Raw genomic sequence first — 11,215 nt, forward strand, 5'->3', positions numbered from 1 at the left:
GGATCATGTCGTTTCCTTTTCTTCATAGTTTCTTTCTTTTTGTTGCGACCAGATGAAAGTCTCCCAGCTGGCTTCCTATTTCCAGATTTTCCTATTGGCTGACCTGAGGCTTTTTGGCTTTTGCTCCAGCTTTTCCAGTCGTACTTTTCCTTGTCTCTTTCTTCAAATGGTTGGAACCAAAGCTCCTGCGTTTTGCTTTGTATTTCCACTGCGTGTCTGGGTCATAAGGTCCGCGTGCCTTTTGTCTCTTTTCTCTCTTCAAATCTGCTTTAATTCACTTTAGCTGTGCTGCACGTCCTGAGGATCCCGAGCCTCTGGCAGCCTCTGGGGATCCCGTCCCAGCTCTTTCACTGGAATTTGCTGGACTTTTTAATGGCCTTTTTTGCTAGAAATTTGAACATACATAGGGCCTTGACGTCGATTCTTCTTGCTAAACAAATTGGGCCTTCTTTATTTATTTATTTTTTTGTTGGAATGAGCTTTGTTGTGAAATTTTGGACCTCAACAATATCTTATGTGAAACGGTGAATAGATACTGAAATTTAAATGGAAAAATGAAAAATGCACAACTGTTTGGTATTTTTAAATGTATACTTGGCATAAATTTGTGTAGTCACGTAGCGCAATAAAAAATGGTTAACAAAAAGTCAAACATTTCGCCTTTATATATATGATTTAGAATCTAATTGAATTTGAACTCTATTAAAAGATAAAACACGTGAAACAAAATTGAATTCCAATATCTAATTAACTTTCTCTAAGTTTTGGCGAGAGAGAGAGAGAGAGAGAGAGAGAGAGAGAGAGAGAGAGAGAGAGAGAGGTTAGACTCAAATTACACCTGGTATAACTCTAAATAATGTTACACCACTCAATAATTTATTATAAAATTCATATTTTGAAAATTCTACTGTTGAATTACATGTTCTATATGTTCTTAACAACTATGCCAATTTTTATGTCAATTGTATGTTATTTACCATTTGATCAATAAACTCATATTTTATGCATTATTTTAAACTACAAAAACTTGAATTTAAAAAATTGATTAATGACATAACTATTAATTTTTGATAATTTTAAAATTTTGCAAGTATTAAGAATATACGAAGGCAATGTAATCTAATATTGTTTAGAATTACACCAGGTGTAACTTAAACCTAACTCTCTCTCTCTCTCTCTCTCTCTCTCTCTCTCTCTATATATATATATATATATATAAAAGAAAAAAATTACACCAGGTGTAACTTAAACCTAACTCTCTCTCTCTCTCTCTCTCTCTCTCTCTCTATATATATATATATATATATAAAAGAAAAAAAATTGTTGCAGAGGATCCTTGTTGCTCCACGCAATGCTTCATAGTCCATAGTATTCTCCTTGCCTCGAATTTCTTTGTGCCTTTTTGGGTTAATGTTCGCTCAACACTTCGAAACCTTCGAAGAAAAGAAAATAAATACATTCAGGCCGAATTCTTTTATGTTGTACAATTTGAAAGCAAAATATGGCAAAAGACTATAGTAGAGCTTTGAGCGTCTTCTAAAAGGTTTGTCATCTAATAGGTCAAATAGAAAATATAGGACAGCTTTGAGCGTCTTCTAAGTAGGTCTCCTGTGAGATGACAAAAAATGTGAGACGATTATTTGTCTTAAAAAAATAACAATATTTGGGTTGTGTTTTCACAACCATTCACAAATATTGTTATTAAGATTACTTAAACATTTTAAAGTAATATATTTACAAAATGTCTCAGTTTGCTCAAGTAATTTCTGTAACATTTTGTTAGATAGGAACTTATTATAAAACCCTATGAGGCCATCTTTTTGTGTCTCATTGGAGTTCTAGTGGCTCTTTGGTTCGAACTTATAGATGTTCAAGTTGTATCATTTCATAAAATTCATTATTGAGGCTAAAAATAATGTCATTTTCAATTGATGTGCTCCATATGCCTTTTTACCTAAATTCAAGTACCTCCCGATTCAACTGGGCACCTATCAGGCTGCCTTACAATGTATATCTCATCTCCAGCAAGGTTGTACATGTCCTTATTACGGTGCCAAGTCCACAAAGCATGAGTCTCATTTTGTACCTGCAAGCCACATTGAAATACCATTAGGTTCGACTCCTTTTGAAGAAGGGCTAAATTCCACCAATCAATGCCTTGGTATTTTATATGGTTTCACTATTACAACTAAATTATTCTTTCCAAGACCTTAGATTTTGAGAATTTACAAATTTGTATGGGTTTTTGCATTTGTCTTTTATGTCATGATAGATTATGACTAATTTTTGGGGTAGAATAGGCATTGTAAGATTTTTTTTTTTTTTTTTTTTTTTCCTTGCAAAATGTGTTGTTGACTTGCTGAAATTCATTTGTATCTAAATAGTGTTCCTAAAAAAGCTCGTAACATGTTCCCTGCAAAATTTAAAATTACTTGTTAATTTTAAATTATTTTATTGTTTTGTTGACTTCTAAGATCCATTGCAGTATTAAAAGGAAGGCTTTTGGTGAATCATTTGTGTTGAAATCTAACTGTAGAAGATTACATCTGGAATTATTGTAGATGTGTGTTTCTCGAAGAGTGAGTGAGAGTACCTCTAGAATCCCATGACCAAAGCTACTTTCTCTGTATGCACTATAATCTGGCTGCCGGTCCCAACAGAACTTACCTTCTGCAGGGCCTGACGTGAAATTGAATGCACAGAACCCACCCATATATTCATCTGGTGTTGTAGATGGTTCTGGGCAGTTCCCAGCTTCATCAGCATGTGCAATTGCCATCTTCTCCCGATTACCTCCATCACCGACTACGATATGAATGGGGCCACAGGGATCCAGAGTGTAGTTATATACTCGGTTCGACCTCTCATAGGCATGAACCTGTTGATGGTTTTCCAAACGAACAACACCACTTATGCACACCATTTACTATAAGCATACAAATGAATGCATCGCTTTTCTGCAAACAGCTTAAATATTCAAGCATCATATAGGAAGCAGAAATACAAAAAAGAGCACCATTTAGGAATCTGCATTTAAACTATTCATTTGACAACAATAAAAATTTTCTGGTAATTGAACCACATTCCTATTCCATGTTGCATTTCATTTTTTCAAGTTTGTGTCATCTAGCAATGACATTGATCTTAGATAATGACCATGTGGCAATTATATTAGATAGGAAGTTCTTTATAGTCATGGAAATTCTTACTTCAACTCTAGGAAAAACATTCCCTTACAGGTACTTTTGTTATGTTCACCTTGGACTTATTAGATTTAAGGCATCATTATTTTGAACATTTAAATATCACATCTATGCATATATTTGGACACTAATGGTTTAAGGATTCATCCTAGACTTGATCCAGCATTTTTTTCCTTCACAAATGCAAAGAAGACAGAAGTACATTTCTAATCTCTAAGTATTTGGAAACAGATTAGATTTTTACATATTTAGTATGTCATACCAACATTAATCTATGTGGCACCAAAACAAATTATCTTATTGTAAGAAGAAGAAGAGAAAAAAGAGAGGTGAGGAGATATAGGGAAAATACACTTACGTGTCCATTGAATACAATGTCCACACCATACTTGTACAGTATGTCTTCCATCTCTACCCTCATACACTCTGCTTCTCTGTAATGTGCCATGTAGGTGCTATACCAAGGTGGATGCCACGCAGCTACCAACCATGGAGTGACTTCTCTGTCAACAGAAGCCAGGTCTCTCTCCAACCACTTGTATTGATCCTCTGCAATGCAAAAATTGGGAGAACACACCATGTAATTTCTAACAATAGAATATGCTCCCTCTCATTAAGGAACTATACTTCTGGAATTATCCACCATGTTCGCCTCACAGGTATAATTAGTAGTGTAATTAATGCATATTTCTCTAGATTAATATATTCATCTCAAATGACTGACTCTATCAATATGCTAATAAGGTGTTTGTCTTCCAGACAAAATGAATGCTTCCTCTGCTCAATATTACATATTATTGGATACTGTATGGTTTTGTTATTTACATAATATGAGTTGCACAGAGGGTAATGGTTGAATTGATTGTAGCCATTTCAATCATTCATAAGACTGTCCTATGGGATGGTTCTTTTACTTCTTTAGCTCTAAGTTGCCAATCAATTGAGGTGAAGGTCTAAACCGTCTCAAAGTGCTCCCAAAGAATTGTGATGTAGCAGCTGTTGATCATGATTGAAAATGGAAAATTTGAAGTTTTTTAACTGTACCCTCAGGTTATTTGACCATGTAAAACACTTTGTTATTTACAAAGTTGCTCTTCAGTAGCACTTTTTCAATGTTAGACCAGTCATTCTTCTGAGTCATCCAACTATTCTGCAGTCAGGTTGAGAGTGTACTCTCCAAATTCTGTATTGCAAGCTCACTTCAGTTATCTTTACTCATGAATATATCCCCTCAGTAATTAACTGGATCCTTGATTTGTTTTAATTCTTTGTTGTCTCATGTTTCCTCAAAAAACCAGTTCACCTAAATCTTCTTGGGGACAGGATGTTCTTCACCAGAGATGAGAAGTTATTCCAAAAATAAAAGCTTCTATTAGCACCCTCCATTGTTGGGCATTTGCATTCTGTTATCATCACAACTTAAAAAGTATTTGTCTATTACCAATGATGGTTGTAAATGTCCGTAGCTGTAAAGTAAGAACAGTTCAAGATTATTATCCATACAAAGGATATGGATGTAAGAAGCAGCTGCAGTGTTCAAATTTCTCTTCTAATGGATTTCCACTGTGGAACCATTAATTTGACAGATTGAATGGTGCAATTATGTAATTCTATTTAGAACTTCTTTTTTCTTTTGGTTCACCACATAAGGTCTTGTGTTTTCACAAGGCATTGAATGGTCTTCAATGTATGTTTCAAGATTTGGTTGCATGTATAGCAAATGAATATTTATACACCTGAGCTTAGAACAGCTTTTTACCTATACTTTTTCAATAATATCTGGGTCAAATATCAAGTATTTGCAAACCCAGCATGACAATTGACATGTATAATTCTCCCTACACAGAGCCATTTCATCTATAATTGAAAGTCATAAGTTGATAACAACACCCCCCCCCCCCCCCATCTGTTTCCTGCCTTTTTTGTTTTTGTGAATCTCTGTGTGCCTATGCATCTTTGTGACCTTGTGTGTATCTGAACTTGCCAACATGTGAATTTATTTATTAGTTTCACAACTCTATTACGTCTTTCTGCAGGGCTGATGCCCGACACACTATATCAGTATCAATGTGGAGATCCATCAATATCAGCAATGAGTGATGTAAATTATTTCAGGACAATGCCTGTTTCTGGACCCCATAGTTACCCTAGCAGGGTAGCAGTGGTGGGGGACCTTGGTCTCACATTCAACACCACATCAACTGTGGACCACATGATCAGTAACCATCCTGATCTTGTTCTACTGGTTGGTGATGTTAGTTATGCTAACTTGTATCTCACAAATGGAACTGGGTCTGATTGCTACTCTTGTTCATTTTCACAAACTCCCATTCATGAAACTTATCAGCCACGTTGGGATTATTGGGGAAGGTGAATTTCCAACTTTTTTTTTTTTTCACTGAAAATTATCCAATCAAACTTTTTTCCTACCATTTAGGGCTATCAAATGGCAGGCACTTGGATATTTTCTATATAGGAACTGGTCTGGTTGTCAAACATATGGCTTGTTCAGCCCTATTAATTACGCAAGTTGAATAAAAAATGCACTTTTAAATTCTAGTAGTAACAATAGTAAAGATTAGGGACTTTTAGATTTTCTAGAATATGGTTTATGGTATGGAGGGATGTTCTATAGGTTAGTTTCAGATGGTTGATTGATGCATGATGACCTCAGATTACATGTCGTGCTAATTTGCATCAGAAAGTATTCTCTGTATTCTTTTTCTGATAAATTTTATTGGTTCCCAAATCAAATAAAACAGCCAAAAAATTTTAAGTTTAGAAAGAATAAAAGTTCAATTTATTGGAAACTGCTCTCTCTCAAAACCTTATATTTTGTTGGACCAAAAAAGAAAAAAGACTGGCAATTTTGTTATTGTTTGAATTTTTCAGTAAGCATTTTAGCTCATAGAATTATCATGGGATGGTTAATGTTAGGTACATGCAGCCTCTTGTGTCTAAAGTTCCAATAATGGTGGTAGAAGGGAACCATGAAATTGAACAACAGGCTGAAAATCAGACTTTTGTTGCTTACAGTTCTAGGTTTGCATTTCCATCTGAAGAGAGCGGATCATCATCCACATTCTACTATTCTTTTAATGCAGGTGGGATACATTTTATTATGCTTGGTGCCTACATATCTTATAACAAACCAGGTGAACTAAAGTTCTCTTTCATATTTTCATTTTTTATCGCTAGCAATTTCCCATGGTCATTAAAAAAACAAAGCCTATTTTCCATTGCTTTACCTTCTCATTTATTATGTACATGGCCAATTTTATGCATTTGGTTATATAACCAGTAACTTTAAAGCTTGATGTTGTTATTTCCTATGTTAGAGATTTTAGAGTATCCAATCCAAAAGTTTAAGCTAATGAGTGGAAAGACCTAAGAAGTATATAAACCCTTAGGCCATAACCCAAGCACTAACCCAATCGATGTTGGATTCCTTGACACCCTCTCCTCTCCCACATCTAAGCTGATCAAAAACTGAAACCAAGACAAACAGGCAAATGACCAACCAAGCTCTAATACCATGTTAAAACCATTCAACCCAAAAGCTTAAACTAGTAAGTGGAGATGCCCAACAAGGACATATACCCATAACAAAGCAAAAACCCAACCAGTGTGGGGTTCCTTAATGAGAGAGAGCATATTCTATTGTTAGAAATTACANAATGTGTTGAATTGATTGTAGCCATTTCAATCATTCATAAGACTGTCCTATGGGATGGTTCTTTTACTTCTTTAGCTCTAAGTTGCCAATCAATTGAGGTGAAGGTCTAAACCGTCTCAAAGTGCTCCCAAAGAATTGTGATGTAGCAGCTGTTGATCATGATTGAAAATGGAAAATTTGAAGTTTTTTAACTGTACCCTCAGGTTATTTGACCATGTAAAACACTTTGTTATTTACAAAGTTGCTCTTCAGTAGCACTTTTTCAATGTTAGACCAGTCATTCTTCTGAGTCATCCAACTATTCTGCAGTCAGGTTGAGAGTGTACTCTCCAAATTCTGTATTGCAAGCTCACTTCAGTTATCTTTACTCATGAATATATCCCCTCAGTAATTAACTGGATCCTTGATTTGTTTTAATTCTTTGTTGTCTCATGTTTCCTCAAAAAACCAGTTCACCTAAATCTTCTTGGGGACAGGATGTTCTTCACCAGAGATGAGAAGTTATTCCAAAAATAAAGCTTCTATTAGCACCCTCCATTGTTGGGCATTTGCATTCTGTTATCATCACAACTTAAAAAGTATTTGTCTATTACCAATGATGGTTGTAAATGTCCGTAGCTGTAAAGTAAGAACAGTTCAAGATTATTATCCATACAAAGGATATGGATGTAAGAAGCAGCTGCAGTGTTCAAATTTCTCTTCTAATGGATTTCCACTGTGGAACCATTAATTTGACAGATTGAATGGTGCAATTATGTAATTCTATTTAGAACTTCTTTTTTCTTTTGGTTCACCACATAAGGTCTTGTGTTTTCACAAGGCATTGAATGGTCTTCAATGTATGTTTCAAGATTTGGTTGCATGTATAGCAAATGAATATTTATACACCTGAGCTTAGAACAGCTTTTTACCTATACTTTTTCAATAATATCTGGGTCAAATATCAAGTATTTGCAAACCCAGCATGACAATTGACATGTATAATTCTCCCTACACAGAGCCATTTCATCTATAATTGAAAGTCATAAGTTGATAACAACACCCCCCCCCCCCCCCATCTGTTTCCTGCCTTTTTTGTTTTTGTGAATCTCTGTGTGCCTATGCATCTTTGTGACCTTGTGTGTATCTGAACTTGCCAACATGTGAATTTATTTATTAGTTTCACAACTCTATTACGTCTTTCTGCAGGGCTGATGCCCGACACACTATATCAGTATCAATGTGGAGATCCATCAATATCAGCAATGAGTGATGTAAATTATTTCAGGACAATGCCTGTTTCTGGACCCCATAGTTACCCTAGCAGGGTAGCAGTGGTGGGGGACCTTGGTCTCACATTCAACACCACATCAACTGTGGACCACATGATCAGTAACCATCCTGATCTTGTTCTACTGGTTGGTGATGTTAGTTATGCTAACTTGTATCTCACAAATGGAACTGGGTCTGATTGCTACTCTTGTTCATTTTCACAAACTCCCATTCATGAAACTTATCAGCCACGTTGGGATTATTGGGGAAGGTGAATTTCCAACTTTTTTTTTTTTTCACTGAAAATTATCCAATCAAACTTTTTTCCTACCATTTAGGGCTATCAAATGGCAGGCACTTGGATATTTTCTATATAGGAACTGGTCTGGTTGTCAAACATATGGCTTGTTCAGCCCTATTAATTACGCAAGTTGAATAAAAAATGCACTTTTAAATTCTAGTAGTAACAATAGTAAAGATTAGGGACTTTTAGATTTTCTAGAATATGGTTTATGGTATGGAGGGATGTTCTATAGGTTAGTTTCAGATGGTTGATTGATGCATGATGACCTCAGATTACATGTCGTGCTAATTTGCATCAGAAAGTATTCTCTGTATTCTTTTTCTGATAAATTTTATTGGTTCCCAAATCAAATAAAACAGCCAAAAAATTTTAAGTTTAGAAAGAATAAAAGTTCAATTTATTGGAAACTGCTCTCTCTCAAAACCTTATATTTTGTTGGACCAAAAAGAAAAAAAGACTGGCAATTTTGTTATTGTTTGAATTTTTCAGTAAGCATTTTAGCTCATAGAATTATCATGGGATGGTTAATGTTAGGTACATGCAGCCTCTTGTGTCTAAAGTTCCAATAATGGTGGTAGAAGGGAACCATGAAATTGAACAACAGGCTGAAAATCAGACTTTTGTTGCTTACAGTTCTAGGTTTGCATTTCCATCTGAAGAGAGCGGATCATCATCCACATTCTACTATTCTTTTAATGCAGGTGGGATACATTTTATTATGCTTGGTGCCTACATATCTTATAACAAACCAGGTGAACTAAAGTTCTCTTTCATATTTTCATTTTTTATCGCTAGCAATTTCCCATGGTCATTAAAAAAACAAAGCCTATTTTCCATTGCTTTACCTTCTCATTTATTATGTACATGGCCAATTTTATGCATTTGGTTATATAACCAGTAACTTTAAAGCTTGATGTTGTTATTTCCTATGTTAGAGATTTTAGAGTATCCAATCCAAAAGTTTAAGCTAATGAGTGGAAAGACCTAAGAAGTATATAAACCCTTAGGCCATAACCCAAGCACTAACCCAATCGATGTTGGATTCCTTGACACCCTCTCCTCTCCCACATCTAAGCTGATCAAAAACTGAAACCAAGACAAACAGGCAAATGACCAACCAAGCTCTAATACCATGTTAAAACCATTCAACCCAAAAGCTTAAACTAGTAAGTGGAGATGCCCAACAAGGACATATACCCATAACAAAGCAAAAACCCAACCAGTGTGGGGTTCTGAAGGCCTTCAAAAGGATAAAATTGATTATAAACAAGCGAATAACCCGTTGCTTCATCAGTTATTGGCAATCCATACATTCCATATTGAACAACACTTGCTACAGTTTTAGGATCTAATGATGTTATGTTGTACCCGATATGGAATTCACCTGCAAAGTCAATCCAACTATATTCTGTGATTGACTAAAGGAAAGTAAATCCCGTACCCAATGTATTCAAAATTTTTAAAGATAAAGATTAGGTGATTGTATCCCTTTCCAAAATTCAAAGTTTCAACCATTATAAAAACAACTACTAAAACAAAAACAAAAACAAAAACAAAAAAAGTAACATTGAACTTGTATAATTACTGAATTTTATCTTATACATGATAGCTGAAGTAACATTGGAACCATAAATTTAAGGAATGCTAAGCTCTTTTTGACTTTGAAAACACAAAAATGACAAAACCCAATTGTCACATTTCACAAAAACGGATATTAAGTTCACATTTTAATCATTATCAAATCTCATAAAAATCTCAGATTAATAAAAGAAAGAAATGAGAAGCTAAGAAAGTAAAAGTAGTAAACAGTTTATAGTGTGAAGGAGACCTGTGATCCAAGAAATCCACACAGAGTCATAGGTTGCAGAGAGAGACAATGAAATTTGCTCAGGTTCGAAACCTTCAACAACTCTTTGCACAACCGGATCAGTGTCTGACAAGTCCACCGCTTTCCCACGAGAGGAGTTATCAAGAGGGACCGTGACAGGCTTAAAAGGTCCATCAAGTGTAGATAGAACACCCTCACCACCATGAAAGAAGCTTAGTGAAAGCACCAAAACAAGTTCAATTACAGACATTGGGGCAAAACCCATTTGTAGCTTCTATCTGCATGGATTAGCAACAACCCAGAACCGGTTGGTTTTTAAGGATGCTGCTTGGAACTAAGAGAGAGAGAGAGAGAGAGAGAGAGAGAGAGAGAGCACAATACTTTAGCCATGGAGAGGACAATAAGTAAATAACACTGAATAATTTATATATATAATTTTTATTTTCATAATCTAATTTATAAATAGATAATACAATTTGAAAATTAACAGTGTAGTGTGCGTAATTAACAGTGTAGTGTGTTTGCGATGTGGTTTTTTTTTTTATTAAAAGAGTTAGTGTTTTTATTTTATATACATAATTTTTATTTTGATAATCTAATTTATAAGTAGGTAAAATAATTTGAAAATTTACAATGTAGTGATCCTATTTTTTAGGTAATGTTTTAGTAGGGATTAGAATTGCATTTTTACCGGATTATTCTTTAATTTTGTCTCTACTTAAATATAAGGGTGTAGGGACATTTTTGAAATAAAAAATAAGGAATCCAAACACCAAAAACCTCTTAAATAATAGTATAGAAAAACCAAGTATACAAACTTAAATATTATATATCTATATCAAATGGCAGTGGCTGGCCAGCAGCCTCGCTGAGCACGATGAGCATTTTATTCTGGAACGTGCATGTGCTTGGGAATCGACGCACCGTTCATGAGCTTAAGAGTTTCATCCGGG

The 11,215-nt window shown here is 34.9% G+C and overlaps 1 protein-coding gene across 1 annotated transcript; it reads right to left on the reverse strand.

The window, feature by feature from the left end:
• Positions 1-1,227: 1,227 nt before the first annotated feature.
• LOC112039095 (purple acid phosphatase 15) lies at positions 1,228-10,658 on the reverse strand. Its single transcript, XM_065761375.1, has 9 exons — positions 10,263-10,658; positions 9,639-9,818; positions 9,462-9,520; positions 7,473-7,497; positions 6,634-6,692; positions 3,562-3,813; positions 2,594-2,878; positions 1,969-2,086; positions 1,228-1,433 (listed from the first exon to the last, which is right to left on the reverse strand). Exons 1-9 carry the CDS (start codon positions 10,525-10,527, stop codon positions 1,408-1,410), a joined length of 1,269 nt encoding a protein of 422 aa, XP_065617447.1. The 5' UTR covers positions 10,528-10,658; the 3' UTR covers positions 1,228-1,407.
• Positions 10,659-11,215: the final 557 nt, after the last annotated feature.

Source organism: Quercus suber, unplaced genomic scaffold, assembly GCF_002906115.3.
Source record: "Quercus suber isolate HL8 unplaced genomic scaffold, Cork oak 2.0 scaffold_409, whole genome shotgun sequence".
Taxonomy (NCBI): domain Eukaryota; kingdom Viridiplantae; phylum Streptophyta; class Magnoliopsida; order Fagales; family Fagaceae; genus Quercus; species Quercus suber.